The 17729-nt window shown below is 34.7% G+C and overlaps 1 protein-coding gene across 9 annotated transcripts in view; it reads right to left on the reverse strand.

Annotated features, from left to right (window-relative positions):
* Positions 1-17729, reverse strand: part of C2CD5 (C2 calcium dependent domain containing 5) — a 100808-nt gene that overhangs the window by 28942 nt on the left and 54137 nt on the right. For all 9 annotated transcript variants that reach the window (XM_047865350.1, XM_047865354.1, XM_047865352.1 and 6 more), the window contains 4 exons: positions 11678-11792; positions 8522-8617; positions 5520-5711; positions 256-442 (listed from right to left, as the gene is read on the reverse strand). In XM_047865350.1, the coding sequence (XP_047721306.1) occupies positions 256-442; positions 5520-5711; positions 8522-8617; positions 11678-11792 (590 nt within the window). The remainder of the gene's footprint in view (positions 1-255; positions 443-5519; positions 5712-8521; positions 8618-11677; positions 11793-17729) is intronic.

Genomic DNA, 17729 nt, shown 5'->3' on the forward strand with positions numbered 1-17729 from the left:
AATACAATAATATAAATAAATTTTACCTCATAATTTTATAAATTTAATTTTAAATAATAATTCATAAATAAAGGTGAAAATAATATATTTTAAAACTTATCACAAGATTTTTCACTTCTTATAATGTCCCCAACCCTTAAAGGTCTTAATGCCCATTTCTCTAGATAAGTCTTTTTAAAAGACTTAGAACTGCACAAAACAGATTCTACTACAACTATAGAAATTATGAAACAAAATCAAAACTTCTAAACTTACCGCTAAGCCCATCAACATATTTTCACCCACTGTGATCTGAATTCTCAGTCCAAATAAAGCATTCATTCCTTTCAGTTTTAGTTTATTCATTAGCTGAGTATGTACTTCATATTCCATAAATGGCAACAGATTACTGATAGCTGTGGCATTTGCTTCTGCCTGTGCTTTCTTTTTTAAACGACATAACCTGTTAAGGAAAATAATTTAGTCACTGGAGAGTATTCTTGGTATCATCTTAAAAAATGTCCAATTTTTAAAACTTTCTATAAGTGTGCTTAATAAAACATTGACTTGTGTCAAATGTGGTTTATTAAGTTATATCAATAATCTTTTCTGCCACTTTTTTCAATGTGTATGCTTTTGCTAAAAGTCCTTCTTTAATAAAAGATAAAGAAAAATCTCAAAATCTCTAGAAATGGAAAAAGTATTGATCAAAATCACTAGAGAATATAATTTAAAATCTTAGGTTTTATAACTCCATGTGATCATACAATGAATAGATAGCAAAGGAAAGAAGTTAATTTACTCATTAAAAGAACACAAAACTTGGGGCCTAGGTGGCTCAGTTGGTTAAGCATCTGACTTGATTTCAGCTCAGGTCATATCTCATGGTTCGTGGGATTGTGCCCCATGTTGTGCTCTTCACTGACAGTGCAGAATCTGCCTGGGATTTTTTCTCTGCTCTTCCCTCACTCATGCTGTCGCTCTCAAAATAAATAAATTAAAAAAAAAAAAAAAAAAAGAACACAAAACTTACCTGAGTATCTACAATATGCCAGGCACTATTCTAAGTGGTAAGTATTCATCAACAAACAAAAGAGTCCCTTTTCTCACGGTTATACTCCAGGGGAGGGGGGTGGAAATAAAGAAACAAGATAACCTAGGATTATGTTTTAAGAATCAGATGTCTGGGGCACCTGGGTGGCTCAGTCGGTTGAGCGTCGGACTTCGGCTCAGGTCACGATCTCACGGTCCGTGAGTTCAAGCCCCGCGTCGGGCTCTGTGCTGACTGCTCAGAGCCTGGAGCCTGTTTCCGATTCTGTGTCTCCCTCTCTCTCTGACCCTCCCCCGTTCATGCTCTGTCTCTCTCTGTCTCAAAAAGAAATAAACGTTAAAAAAAAAAAAAATTAAAAGAATCAGTGTCTGGGGTAGCTCCTGGGTAGCTCAGTCCATTAAGCATCCCTCTTGATTTCAGCTCAGATCATGATCTAAAGGGCATGGGATCAAGTCCTGCATAGGATTCTGTGCTGATAGCACAGAGCCTGCTTGGGATTCAATCTCTGCCCCTCACCCGCTAGCATGCACTCTCTATCTCTGAAAAATAAATAAACTTAAAACAAAAAAATCAGGTTTCTGAAGAAAATGGACTAGGTGAAGCGAGTGGCAATAACTAGAGAGAAGGCCTCACAAGAGAGATGATACCTGAGCTGGGATCTTAAAGACAAGATGGAACCAAGAGTGTTGGAAAAAGGCAAATATGGAATGGAGCTGGCATATCAGAAGAGCCAAGAGGAGACTACTACACTGAAGTGAAATGAGCAAGGGTGAGAATCATATGGATGAAGGTGCAGGTAAGCAGGGGCATGATCATGTTAGGGGCTTGTGGGTCATGGTAAGGAGTTTGATTTTATTCTACCAGCAATGACAAACTCCAGGTAGGTTTTGAGTAGTAACATGATCCAATTTATGTTTTAGGATATCATTTACATTGCTACACAGAAAATGGAATAAGGATAACAGAATTGATGAGGAGATAGCAGACAAAAAGCAGTTTAGGTGACAATGAGAGCTGAGACTAAAAAGGTAACAGTAAAGATGAAGGAAAAGATCCCCAAACTGGCAAACCAGGCTATTTACACCAGTAGTTATCAAACTTCATCTTGAGAGCTCATTAAAAAACAATTACTAGTCCCCATGCCCAGAGTTTCTGATTCAATAGGTCTGGAGTGAGGCCGAGAATCTGCACTTCTATAAGGTCTCTCAAGCATCATGATGCTATTGGTTGGTCTGGGGACCACATTCTGAAAACTGCTGATGGGCACTATTCCTTCCTACCTAAAACAAACACAAAAAGCTGGATAAATTATATATTTTTACAAATTGTCTTAAAAGCTGGGGTGCCTGGGTAGTTCAGTCAGTTAAGCATCTGACTCTTAGTTTGGGCTCAGGTCATGATCTCATGGTTCATGGGTTCCAGCCCCATGTTGGGCTCCACACTGACAGTGCGGGGCCTGCTTGGGATTCTCTCTCCCTCTCTCTCTGCCCCTCACATTCTTGTGCTCTCTCTCACTCTCTCTCAGAATAAATAAACTTTGAAAAAAAAATCTTCTTAAAAGCATCACAGGACCAGGGCAATGGGTAGTGGGGTGTATAAACATAGGGAAATGGCATGAAGAAGTTCTTTTGTGATGATGGAACACAGTTTGTGTCTTCACTATGGTGGTGGTTAACACAAATCTGTTTGTGGGATAAAGTTGCACAGAACTATACATGTACACACAAATACATAAATGAATGCAAATTTAAAAAAGTAAAAAAACTGAGTAAGGTCTGTATATAGTTAGCAGTATTATACCGATGTTAATTTCCTACTGATACTCTACTATGGCTGTATAAGATGTCACCAATGAGGGAATCTGTCACCAATACAAATGGTATTATTTGTACCATTTTTGCAACTTCCAGTGAGCCTATCATAGTCTAAGGAAATGAAACACAATAAATAATAAAGAACAGAAATAAGAGAATACAAAAATATTTCAGATATTAAAATTATCAGTTAAAGAATTAGTCATAGGCTGTAACATAATAAATTTGAAAAAGAACAAAATAAAACTTCTAGAAATAAAAATAGATATCAAATACTTAAAGCCCCAATTATTGGACTTACTACAATATTAGAGACAGTTGAAGAGAGAATCAAAGAACTGAAAGATAAAGTATTATATGGCATAAACAAAAATAGAAAATTTAAGAAAATAAGTAACATACATAAAAGAAGCAGTGAGAAAGTCTAACATTTTTAATTATAGTATCAAGAAGAGAGATGAAACATGGGACAATATCTAAAAATTTTCTAAAACACATGAAAGAATCTACAGATTCAAGAAGCCCAATATATAGCAATTAGAATAAAAAATTCCATACTTAACATTTCATAGAGAAATTGCAAAAAACCAAAAATACATAGAATAGCTCACACATAGCCTGGGGTTGAAGGGCAGCTACCTTCAAAGGAATAAAAGTTAATCTAATAGGTTATTTCTCAATAGTAGTAATGAAAATCTGGAAGGCAATGGAAGGGTATCTTCAATGTGCTGCAAGAAAATAAATGGCAGTCCAAAATATCTTTTAAAGATAAGTAAATATTTTCAGACAAGCAAAACTAGTTCACCAAAATAAATGGTCTAAAGTCTATACCTCAAGCAAAAGAAAAACAATCCCAAATGGAAGGTCTAAGATGTAAGAGGAAATTGAGCAAAAAAAGCAAATGTAAACGTATTAGAAATACAGGCATGCCTGGGTGGCTCAGTCAGTTAAGTCTCTGGCTCTTGATTTTGGCTCAGGTCATGGTCTTGCCTTACGTGAGACTGAGCCCCACGTCAGGCTCTGTGCTGACAGTGCAGAGCCTGCTTGGGATTCTCTCTCTCTCCCTCTCTCACTCAAGATAAATAAATAAACTTAAAAATAAAAACTAAAGGGGCGCCAGGGTGGCTCAGTTAGTTGAGCGACCGACTTCGGCTCAGGTCTTGATCTCTCACAACAAGGTTGAGCGACCGACTTCAGCTCAGGTCTTGATGTCACAGTTCATGGGTTCGAGTCCCATGTCAGGCTCCATGCTTACAGCTCAGAGCCTGGAGCCTGCTTCAGATTCTGTGTTTCCCTCTCTCTCTGCCCCTCCCCCATTCATGCTCTGTCTCTCTGTGTCTCTCAAAAATAAATAAAACGTTAAAAATTTTTAAAAATAAACAAAAAATATACATACATTCAAAAATAAAATTCAACATGACTCTGTAAAATAGCTTTGATGCAGGGAGGTTAGGAAAGAGGACAGTGTCAAAGAATGCCATATTTGGCATAAAAAGTGGACACAGCAAGGTATCATTCATTAAAATAAAGAAGGCTAACATGAAAGAAGTGGAGAAAGCCAGCAGTTCAATATGGAACAAGTATGAGTTGCCTACAAGACATCAAAATAGGGTGTGAAAGTATATGGGTCTGAGGCTCAGAAGAAAGTTCTGGACTAGAGTTATAAATCTGGGAGTCACAGACATATAGAAAGCACATCTGTAGGAGCTGATGAATTCAACCTGGAAGAGAGCTTTGAGAAGAGAGTCCAGACCCGTGGCCCTTCAAGGATTAAGAAAAGGAGGAAGAATCAACAAGGACACTGAGGATTATACATAAGGTAGGAAGAAGCAGGGGTGGGGGGCGGGGCACTATGAAGTCAAAGGAGTATCAAGGAGAAGATGATCAACTGTGTGACTACTACTATTGCTGAGATGTCAAGTAAGAGGAAGAGAGGAAAGCATTTCAATGGATTTGGTAGCCTGGCAGTTGTCAGTGACCTAGACAGTTATCACTGCTTCCTATATGCCAACCACAATTTAGCATTTCCTACTCCAGTACATTTTAAAAGGAACTGTTAAGAGCTAAATTAAGTAGTAAAAAAAAACCATACATAGCATTGTTCTTTAAAAGAAAAAAGATAAATTTCTAAAATGTATTACATATTCAATGTCCTTAAAGCAGAGTCACGTTCCTAGCCTGAAACAAGTAAATTAATAATCTTCATAATAACAGATATTTGTATAGAATTGAAATGTTTAAAATTGCTTTTGCATTTAAACTTATTTGAGTTTTGGGGCGCCTGGGTGGCGCAGTCGGTTAAGCGTCCGACTTCAGCCAGGTCACGATCTCGCGGTCCGAGAGTTTGAGCCCCGCATCAGGCTCTGGGCTGATGGCTCAGAGCCTGGAGCCTGTTTCCGATTCTGTGTCTCCCTCTCTGCCCCTCGCCCGTTCATGCTCTGTCTCTCTCTGTCCCAAAAATAAATAAACGTTGAAAAAAAAAAATTTAAACTTATTTGAGTTTTATAAAATGGATACTCTTCCTCCCAATATTCCATGTGACTAAATACAAGGTCCAGATAGTACTGCCCAGCCTGCCAGGTAGGAAACAGTACAGCAGACATGTGAAATAGATCTATTTGACTCCATATCTCATACTTTCTCAGGGACCCCAAATATTGTTTACACAAATATACCTTGCTTGAATAAGACAACCTTTTCCAATAACTGTTGCATCTGTTGGGAGGTCAATAGTTGTAAAGAGAACATCAGGAACTTTCTGTTTCCTGCAGTTATAGCAGTATGTGAGATGAGCTGGAAATGGCATATTCAGTTCGTCATATGGTATGTGGCAAAATCCACAACCTACAGGCAAATTTTCTTCTAGCCTATATGAACACATCAAGATAAAAAAATGAAGCATCCTTAAAAATTCTATGCATTTTTTCAAAAGCATATGTTATACATATAGTACTAATGTATAAACTATATAACTTCTACCACTATGAGAGTTATGACAGTCCCACTATGACTATTAAGAATTAAAAATGACCATGAAATCAAAACCATACACTTTTGTATGAGAGAAAAGACTTATACAAGTAGCCATTGAATTGCATCAATTCATACGTTTGAGAATGTCCCACCTGACAAAAACCACTATTATTCCAAAGCTAGTTCACAAAAACAAATGGTTAGATAATAAGGGTGACATTTTCCTACTGTCTGACAAATATAACACAAATATAATCACCAAATATAATCACAAATATAATTGTGGGTTTGAGCCCCTCGTCAGGCTCTGTGCGGACAGCTCAGAGCCTGGAGCCTCCCTCAGATTCAGTGTCTCCCTCTCTCTCTGCCTCTCCCCCACTCGTCTTGGTCTCTCAAAAATAAAATAAACATTAAAATTTTTTTAATTTAAAAAGTCAAAAATAGGCATAATCTAACATTTCTAATTTCCAATGACTTAAGAATTTGTCAGAATTAAACATTTCTGAGAAACCAAAACACCTGTGTTTCACAAACAACATAAACCACAAGTAAACACACAACCTTCTCAATCAGTAAAATGTTTGCTGTAGTAATGCTTATGAATTCACTTCAGAATGGTATTTTTTTCACTCATCAAATCTGAGGAAATTAGGGAAACAGAAATGGAAGAAGAAAGCTCCATGGAGAACTCCAGACATTCACACAGCCACACCTCTAGAGCTGTGGAAAGATATGGGTTCTCAATTCATTCCAATCTAAAGTGACCCGTTAGAAGCTGAAACTTGGCAAGTGGACACATTAAAAAAGAGAAAGGAAACTCATACTGTATCCACTAGGAGTCAGGCTTCCTGCAGATTCCTTGTATACATTACTGCACTGAATTTCCAAAATAACCTTCTAAATCAAATTACTCCCATACATTAATTATTCTTTTGTTGGGATGGCATTCTGGTATAAGCAACAGGGAAATCAGATGCTAAGTAGAGCTGTGTGATCTTATACAAGTTATTCAGTTTCTCAGAGCCTCCTCTATATAACCAGAATGACAGTATCTACCCAGAAAGGCTTTTTTTTTTTTTTTTGAAGACTAAGCAGGAAAACATAGATAACACCCCCCCACACACACACACACACACTATAATAAAAAGCAAAGAGCAACAAAAACTAGTTCTTCTTGGCCTGAAACCAACCTGAGATACTAAGTGACTTGTTCGGTCACACAAAATACAAGGCAGAAGACCTCAGATTTTAATGTTGGTTGGTTTGAACCAAAGCCCATGTGTCACAAAGGGGCACAAAAGATTGAACACTGGGGTAATTTTTAACTAAACACCTCACAGAAATTCAAACATAAATGATGCAATATCATAGGCATAAAAACAGAACTATTTAAATTCATGGAAGCATTTAAAATATGAAATATACAGAAGGGATTATCTCAATACTGAGTTTATAGGGAATATTTTCTTCCTTCTACTCTCCCATACTTTCCAAATTTTCTCTAGTAAGCATAAATAATTTTATAGCAAGAAAAAAGACATTTTCCTCTTTTATAGATAGGGATGGTATCTGTTCCACTAGATTGGCATATAAGAGAATTCACTGTATCCATCCAAGCCACAATACCAAAATAATCAAGCTGCATGGGAAAGGTCATTTTTAAATCAGGCTTGTATCTACTCAATAATGAAATCCACTGACATGAGAGAACTATATTGCAGCACTGGAACAACTCAAAATAGAACACTCTGACTTTTAATATACTTTAAAATGTTCCACCTTCTTTTTCCTATTTATGCTGACTTTTAATGCTCTGTAATATATTACAGTCAAAATACCTTATTAATACAAACATAAGAAGAAACCGACTAAGGTCTTCTATGTGCCTACCTGAGCTAGAATAACTTTGTTATACAGAGACTTGCAAATTTATACTAAATTTGATCACATATAGATTTTTTTTGCTGTCTTCCTTAATATACAAATACTGGGGGGAGGCGGGGGAAGGGGAGGGAAGCAAATATGCACACAGTGAAGTAAGGGGTAATTCAAATTTATATAATTCAGGTACTCTGGTACCAAACTAATAGTTTTCTGTATATATATATTTGATAATTTCATCTGTTTATGGAAAGTATTTTTGACATTTATGGAAGCTAAGAGATTAAGAGATTAATAACCAAATAAACTAAAAATTAATCTATTTTACCTAATAATTTCACTTTTACTTTCTCTTTCATACACATTAAAGTTATATTTCACTTTTTAGGAAGCTTTTATATATAATTTTGTTACAATACAGTGTTTCAATTGTTCTGTAAATTATGAATTTTCTTTATGCAAATTGTTTCATGACCTTTTTCTGTTTCAGAGGTAGACAAGGGGAAAGGAAAGGAAGAGAAAAATCAAAGGAAATTACTTCTATACTATAACAAACAAAAAATATACACTTGAAATTCTTTCACTGATAGTTATACATGTAACTTACCAAGATACTAGAAAAATTATAACAATGTGTGTCATATAGTGCAGAACTCAATACTTCTCTGTTGCTATAGGTTACACAAAAAGCAGTGAAGTGCCTGGTCCTCATTTCTATATTAAGCCACTCTCATACAGAAGAACTATCCCAGCTCTAAAGTTACAAAAGTTAACCTCTCCCTTCTTTGCCATCATAGAAAATAAGCCAGGCTGCCATGACAACCTCTGTTCCAAACAGCCCTCCACGGTGCCATCCTGCAGAAATCTAGGGTTCAGTACAGCTGCCGTGCCGGATGCAGATAAAATACAGACCTCTTCACTATAAAAGAAAAAAACATAAAACAGTTAACATCTTCAGGCAATCTAACTTTGAAAAATGTTAAATATCAAAGTGATTACAGGGTGACAATTTAAATTCAAGTTAGACTCCACAAATATTAATGATATCATAAGATTATCTCCTATCCTAGGATAAAAAATAAAAATAATGTTATTAAAATGAACAAGGTGGGGTGCCTGGGTGGCTCAGTCAGTTAAGCGTCCGACTTCAGCTCAGGTCATGATCTCACCATTTGTGAGTTCAAGCCCCATATCGGGCTCTGTGCTGACAACTCAGAGCCTGGAGCCTGCTTTGGATTCTGCGTCTCCCTCTCTCTCTGTCTCTCCCCTGCTTGTGCTCTCTCTCTCTCTCAAAAATAAATAAACATTAAAAAAAATTTTTTTAATAAAGTAAATAAAATGAAAAGGGTAAGAATTCTTTATACTTAAAAAATTGTAAAAGATAAAGCACAATATTAATGACAATAAATTCCTTTAAAATATGGTAAACCTGATAAAGACTGAATATCTCAAAGTAGTAACAAATTATTTTGCGGAATTCAGCAATAAACCATTAAACTGTATTAAAATACTCTTTAAATGCATACTAAACTTCATTAAAATCATTTTAAAAGTATAACTATGTAATTATCGATATCCCTATAGCTTAAAGTTAATAATCAAAAGGTATCTGAAACAAATAATACCCAAAATATACTAAATGGAGCTTAAACTACATCATTATATGTATGATAAAAACCTCACTTTCAAAAGAATTATTTGGAATTCTTTATTACATATCAACTAATTTTAAATAATCCACAAAATTACTGAATGAGATCATACAAAACAAAAGAGAAAAGTTGCAGCCTAGGGACAAAATGTTGGAAACAGTATAAGTGGACCAGAAATCTGAAAGGACATGAAAGAAATGGTCACTTGATCTGTAACTGAGTAGAGAGAGACCAGGCTCAAAATGTTTAAGTGGGCACTGAGAATGTCAAGGAAGAAGGTGGAGCCCCTGATGTGCTGAATTAAGGAGCTCTAAGAGCAGAAGTACATTTCAAAGAGTTTATCCAGTAATAGTACATAGGATGGATCAGAACCAAAAAAAATTAGTAAAGATGGGATTTAAACACAAGATTTTTTGAGGTCTGGAGGGAAAAAAGAAGCTTGTATCAGGTGAATTCAAACTTCTACGTAAATCAATTTGACTCATTTCTGTACACTCCCGCATCTACCTGTGACTTATTTCCTGCCGCACCGAATGTACACCTCTGGCCTTCTCTGCATGCTACTCTACTAGCCTTAAACACTCCCTTCATGCCTCCTTTCTTCATTTATATAATTCATACTCATCCCCTGAGATTTAGTTTAAGCTTCAGTTACTTCATTAACCCTTTCTTCCAATCTTACTTCTAAACTCCAACCCTCTGGGCCCCACAACACCCTGGGATATCTCTGCCATAAAATGTGTTCTACTTGTCATAATTCTCCAGTAAAATGTGAAACCAATAACAAAAACTATGTCTTTTAAAACCATAACCCTATGACCTGGAAGCATATGACACTAAATCTATGGATGAGCTAAGATTATCTACTGGGGAGTAAGGCAGGATAAGCATAACAAAGTTATTACTTTAACAAGTGTAGAATAGTTACAATGGAGACAGAAAGGTGCAAGAATATCACACATGATCCACAGAGGAAAAGAAAGGGCCCTCAGAAGATGAAACAGCATGGCTCTCCACATATACCAGAGTCTAATCATTTTTCTGTAAAAATAATGACCACCACAAGCACAAGAGAATTACCCATGTAATAGATGACAGTAAGGATTAACCAAGAATAGGAGGTGGAGGTGCCTGGATGGCTCAGTTGGTTAAGTGTCTGACTCGGTTTTGGCTCAGGTCAAGATCTTGTGGTTGGTGAGATCGAGCCCCACATGGGGCTCTGCACTGACAGTGTGGAGCCTGCTTAGGAATGTCTCTCCTTTTCTCTCTGCCCCTCCCTCTCCTCTCTCTCTTGAAAAATAAACAAATAAACATTAAGAGAAAGAAAAAAAAAAGAATAGAAGGTGGGCAGCAAAAGGTCAAACAGTTTCTAGATGATATCTATTATAAACTTCTCAAGGGGTTGAAAGTAGGGTTCATTGATGGCAGTCAGCAAGTCAAATCAGAGCCCAACTAAGAAACTGGGGAAAATCTTGGTTAAGATAAAAGCCAAAACAAACCAGGTATAAATGTGCAAATGAGATAAGTGAAAAATATTAAGCTGTGATCCAAGAGTGAAATTTTATAGCTTCAAATTTTTAAAGGGGAACCATTTTGAGCAATAATGAAGCCTAAAATACAGTTGAAAGCTGAGGGATAGAGGAGGACATGAGAATGAGAAGGTACAAAGTCAGGCTGTTAGAAGGGAGGTAATCATGTTCAACTGGAGGAGACAGCAGAGAATTAAGAAAGGCAGAAGAATGTTTTGGAGGTAGGAAAGTCTGAACTGTGGAATGGCATGGACTTTAAAGTAAGAGAGATTGTTCAAATGAAAGGTAGGCGAAAAAGAAATGGAGAACTAGGGGTATGGAAGTCTCTTCCTAACTCGGCAGAGTTAGGAAGGATGATGTGTTGGCAGAAGAAAATTAAGTTGCAGTTAGGTAAAGTTTACAGACAAACCTTAAAGACACATTAGATCAAGGTTTCCAAATATCCCAGAAGAAAGAGTTAGTGGGGTCACAAACTGGAGTAAAGTAGGCCTAGAATTAAGACTTGCTATGTGCCAGTATCAATTCTCATTTAATTCGTCAGTAACCTTAATTGATAGATGGTTATAATTTCCATTTCAATGTATAAACTGAGGCTCAGAGGAATAGTTATTTTCTCAAAGTTTCACAGCAATTAAGTGGCAAAAATGGCGTATGGACCTCAGTCTGATGTACTCCCAAGTCCATGCTCCTGGATCACTCCATAATTCTTCTTTTCTCTATATTTGCATAAAGCTTTTAACCTTTTAGATGACAATCCGTAAATTACAGCATCTAGAAAATCAAGTTATTATCATTTACCAGATGCTAGTTGATTCACTGTAGCCCACTACAGCATGACAGCCTAATGCTTTAGCATGTGATTTTATTTCTTGTCTGATTTCTGCCCACCACGCATCTCGAGTTTCTGGTTCATCTGAAAGATAAATTTTATATCAGTTCACTACTCAATAGCACATTGTTTATATGAGAAAGAAATGTTTAAAATAAACATATTCTGGAAGGCAAAGACACACTAGTCTATAACAGATTTTAAAACTAACTTCACATGTTTAAAATATTATTTCTCAAAATTCTTATTAACATTTTAATTTAATGCTACTTCTCACAAAATTTAACATTTTTAAACTTGATTGCTAGAAAATAAACCAACTAGTTTTATTTGCTTTATTACTTTAGTGGGCATCTATAGAAATATATTTTATTAGATACAACTTCAAATGTAGACCCAGAGTTTCCAGACTCTAATCCTAAAACTGAGGATATTCTATGTCTCACTCACCTCGCTCAGTGAACATTGTGAGTCATATCCATACATTTAATTTAAATTCTGATTTCATTTCCTGGTACCTATTTTTTATAACCCACTATATTCTAGGTTCTTTCCAAGGCAAAGATTTGTCAATGTTAAAAAAGAGAAAGCCATCTGTAGCCATCCTTGGGGGTCCTAAAGCAAAGTAACAAGAAATGAAGGGACCAGCCAATTTAAAATAAAGAGAGCAAATATGTTGAATTTAATACAAGTAATTGGGTTAATGTAAATAAGGACAAATTTCAGGCAGTACACTGTAACTACATGTATGGTTCTGTAAGTAAGAAAATGCCTTAGAATCACAGCATTGCATTTGTTTTTGTTTTTTTTTTTGTTTTTTTTTTTTAACACAGAGGAATCCGATACTGTTTGTAATGGAGCATTATAAATGGAGCATCTGGCACACATTCTTCCTAATCACTTGCATTTAGCTGCAAACTACTGGTGAACAGCAGCTGCAAATAATAGTAACATTTTATGTGCAAAGATGTTAAAAACAGAAACAGTCTATAATGGGCATATCCTAATTTGTTTCTTTGTGTGGCCAATTCCATTTGGGAACAATTTGGTATAGAAAAAACTTTAACTCTAAATAGGATGCTAAACTCTCTTTGTAAATTTTCCACATAAAAGGCACTTATTAAAACTGAAAGTCAACCAATCCAAAAACTTCCTTTTTTGAATTTCAGTATATATCCAGTTTTCAAAATATGTTTTTTTTTTAAATAAGTAGAATAAGTAGAATTATACTCACTAGTAAAATACTGAAGACAGCAAAGTAAAGAAAGGTTAAAAGGCTTGTTATAGCAGACATTTCTATGATGTAATTTTGTTTCCTCCACAGGGAGGAGATCAACAAAAGGGAGAAATGAGATAAATGTCATAACTACAAATGATGCCAGCCAGTTCTTGTATTAAAGTTTTGGATCCAAGACAGAGCTACCCTAAAACTTTCCTTCAGGGAAAAAAAAAAGAGAAAAGAAAGAAAAGAGAGAAAGAAAAAGAAAGAAAGAAAGAAAGAAAGAAAGAAAGAAAGAAAGAAAGAAAAGAAAAGAAAGAAAGAAAGAAAGAAAGAAAAAAGAAATGCAGACTCCAGGAAACTGAGGAAAAAGATCCAAGTATGAGATAAAATAAAGAAGAGAAATAGAAAAGACTACAACAATATGGTGTTAGCAATCAATATTGTGAATTAAGAAATGTGTAAGACAATTAGGTGGCCCTATTTTGCACATACACTATTATGTTAAAGAATTTCTTCATATTCCCCCTGTAATGTAGACATTAACAGCACAAATACATTTGCAAATCCTTTTTTTTTTTTTTTTAAGACATACATGTTTCCAGGCCAATTTGGGCATCTATTTAACATCGTTTCCTAATAAGGGCATTTTTATCGTAAGACAAACTTCTGTTCATGTAGTTGCTCAGACTATCAAATTATTTGTGATTCTTTGAAAACAGGTATCACAAAAAATAACAAATATAACTCAGTTTAGAAAATAACTATTTTCCCTGAAAAACATTGTAAAATAGATTAATTTTTCTTTAAAAACCCTAGTAGAACCCGCTATTTACTTTTTATATCTTTCTGGAAGTTTAAATATTATTTGCTAAGGCAAATAATTGTATACTATGTTTTTATAAAAACAGATTTTTCTCACATTAGATTTGCCTACATCTGTGCCACAAGTAATACTTGGTAGCTTTTCTGTTTTAAAATGAATTTTATAGAAAGTAATCCATAAGTGTTTTTTAAATTAGTTAAAAAAAAAAAAAAAAAAAAAAAAAAAAAAGGAGGAAACTACTTATTTTCAGTTCAGGATATATTTATTTAGAAATGGCCAGCATGTCTAAATGGAAAAGTGTGTAATAATAATCACTATGAAATACATGTAACCACATAGATTACAAAGTTCATTTACATCAAACTTACCTTGGTGTAACACATAAAATAATCAGATAATTAAACCAAACGCTATGAAAGAATAAGTGGCTGATTTAAAAAAAAATCAACACAACAAAGGGCTGACTGCAGCGCAAGTGGAGCATTCATGTTCCTCTGACGAGGTCACAAGCAGCCTTTATTCTGACACATGAGCCACACAACTGCACATGGGGATGCCATTGGTGTATTTAATAAAGTATTTACAAGTTTAATAGAAGCTAAAGAGTTACACAACATGGGAGCTAAGGAAGCAAATGGCATATGTCCACACTCCAAAGAATTTGTTAAATTTTGTTTTTGGCTTAAGCAAAAGCTCAGAGAACAAAGGGTTTTGCAAAGCAGATTCAGCAGACAGGAGCCAGAAACAGTGGATATTTTGGCGCATGCTTGGATCAGGTGACAGTACAGACTGAAAACTATGGCAGCTCACTGAAATGGTTACAGAAAGTAATGGCCCTAGAGTCTAGGTGGAAGCAAGGCAAGCATACAGTAGGGAGCACTTAATCACAAACTAGGAACTGAATCAACAATAATTATCTACAACCGTAAGCAAGAAGCCAAAGGATGAATTTTTTGGCTATTAAATTTAGGGGTTATTTAATTAAAATTAAGAATCAATTTATTTAATATTGAAAAAATTAAATTTATCTTCAAAGCCTACATTATATTTATATCAGAGATGAGCCAAAGAATATTCACTTAGTAATTATGACTCAGCTTTACTTATTATATCTGTAAATTCAGAAATATACTATTTAATCCCATAATGGGATTTTTTCAAGCTTAAGTAACTGCTAACTGCATTCTTATAGGAAATACATTGGTTGAATTTGAATTGTGTTATTCACTCTCCAAAAGTCAAAACTGAGGATCTATCATACTCATATAAAAGGCAAAATAAAGAGTCTGGCTTAAAAATTTATGGCAACTCTACATACCACTCGTGAAACTAGATACAATTTAGTCATTTGAAGCATATACAGCTGAGATGTGAAGGTCACAATTAAAAAACATTTCAGAGATGTCAAGAAAAAAAATCTTCACTTTAAATACCATGCTCCTCCAAATAATCTATAGAACTATTTATAATTATAAAAAGATCTCACTTTAGAGGATATTAAAATTTATGTACTATATAAATTATATTTCATACGATGTTGTATTTGTATTCTATGGGTCAAAACTCTTCATAGATAATATCACAAATCTTTTAATATATCCTTTTATTTATAGGCATGCACTGTGCTCTAGATCAATACGTCACTGATGCTTCTTTTAGAGGTACTGTCTGCACATTTGGGTTGACATCACAATTAATTTTTCTTTACTGTTACTTTTCTAGAGCATGGACATAGCTTGATATCTTGCCATCTTTTTAACATTTTGTCTTATTTCTGAAGTACAGGTAAAACTGGTAAAGATTCGTAAAATGATAATAATAGCTTATATCTCAGAAAGTAAAGAAGTGAACAACTCAATATAATACGTCTTTATAAAACTTAGTCCCTTTGAGATTTTAGGCAATCACACACTTGCAACTAAGAAAAACTGACTACCTAAAGTGTTCAATTTAATTCTATTTTTACATAGCTCTGGAAGAGAATAATTCTTCCCTTGAGAATCTTTTAATCTGATTGAGAGAAAAGAAAATGGACAATTATTCAATCTAATTTTTAAATAAACGAGAGGAGATAAAGTGTTAGGTGGGCTCAAATAAACATTTTTAATACAACAATAATCTATCTTGTTAATGGAAGCATTAAAAAGTCACATTCTTAAACACTTTAAAGTAATATTCCAACACAAAACAACTCATTGAAGAACACAAATTTCCCTAATGAAATAGAAATTAGAGAGTTCAGGTTCAAGTGTGTATACCACCTCAAACTAGGTGGGGATTCAGTACCAACCTAGGAAGAACAGTCCCATCATACAGTAAGTGATGTGCAAATTCAGAGCAGACATCAAGCTGCAGTAATTTGGGATCTTAGGATGGTGGCTGGGATATAATCCGTGTTAGATCAAACTGGAGTCTTCACTATTCATAAAATAAGTCAGACACATAACTACTCCTTATCTGTGAGATTTCCCTCTTTATACATGGAGAGAAGATTACATATAACATTTACATACTATATTATAATATTGTAATTAACATCCAGTATATTAGACATATAAAGAGTAAAATTTCAAAAATAAGGAAATTACATGTCTGACTTTTTCTTACAGATAATAAAGAATGGAGAGTAATTGGTATCCAGTTACATTATATGTAGACAGAAAAATTTGTATTACATTTACATGTTGCATTACATATAAAGAGAAGTTCACACATTATACATGCTATATTTACAAAGCCTTCTTGAACTCTATATATCTACTTCCTAAAACCCTCATTAAAATACTTAAAACCAAAGTCGGCTTAACTACTTTAGGCTTAGTTTTGCACATCTGCTTGTGAGTACCTCTCAGATGGAGTAAAAAATAACTACTGAGATCATCAGTAGAATTCAAGTTCCAAGAAAGCCTATCTCCATTTAACTCCTCCTCCTCCTCTACACACACACACACACACACACACACGCATGCACGCACAGCAAAACAGTGCAAGAAATAGCCTAGATTGGCTGTGCAAACAGGGTGTCTGCCTGGCTGAACAATCGTGTTCCCAATATCCAACATCATGTTCAAGACATGGTAGGCACACCACGAACATCCATGAATAAAAGATTTTTACTTACAACTGAAAAAAAAATTAGATTATCAGATTGATATATTCTATAAATATTTCCCTACACATTGGTTGACTCACATTTTGAATATGTTTAAAGCATATAAAATATGTTTAAAGTAATAATTACACTTCTTTTTCTTGGTTTTGATTATTATCGCCCCCGAAGTAAAGTAAATATTCTAAACAATTACAATTCAGATGAGTAACAAAAAAAGAGTAACATTTTCTAAATTCAGACCACTAATCTAAAGCTTTCCTTAGCACTAGCAAAAGTTCATTTATTATAAGATTGAGAAAATCTTAAGTATAATACATTCAAAAATCTACAATCTAAAATAATAAAATAGTGGTGCCCGTGTGGCTCAGTCGATTGAGCACCGGACTCTTGATTTCGGCTCAGGTCATGATCTCATGGTTCATGAGTTTGAGTCCGTCATGGGGCTCCACACTGCCAGCGCGGAGCCTGCTTTGGATTCTCTCTCCTTCTCTCTCTGTCCCTCCCCTGCTCACTCTCTCTCTCAAAATAAATAAATAAACTTAAAAAATTTTTTTAAATAATAAAACTTTTAAAATATTCTCAAAAACAAAAGTTATCTAGTTTTAAACAAACTGTTTTTACTAACTCAGTACTTGAAACATTCACTCTTAAAAATATTGTCTAAGTTTGGAAGCTCTTTCAAACTAGTACTTTCCAAACCACATTATATATCTATTTTATATTTCCTCTTGTTGCTTCCCGATAAAATATCTAAGCTCACATGCATCCTATATAAAAAAAGAATAACAAATTTTCATCAACTACACTGAGGCTATTGCTAATTAAAAATTATATCCGTACACTATCCAGAAATACTTTCAGTGG

Source organism: Prionailurus viverrinus, chromosome B4, assembly GCF_022837055.1.
Source record: "Prionailurus viverrinus isolate Anna chromosome B4, UM_Priviv_1.0, whole genome shotgun sequence".
NCBI lineage: Eukaryota > Metazoa > Chordata > Mammalia > Carnivora > Felidae > Prionailurus > Prionailurus viverrinus.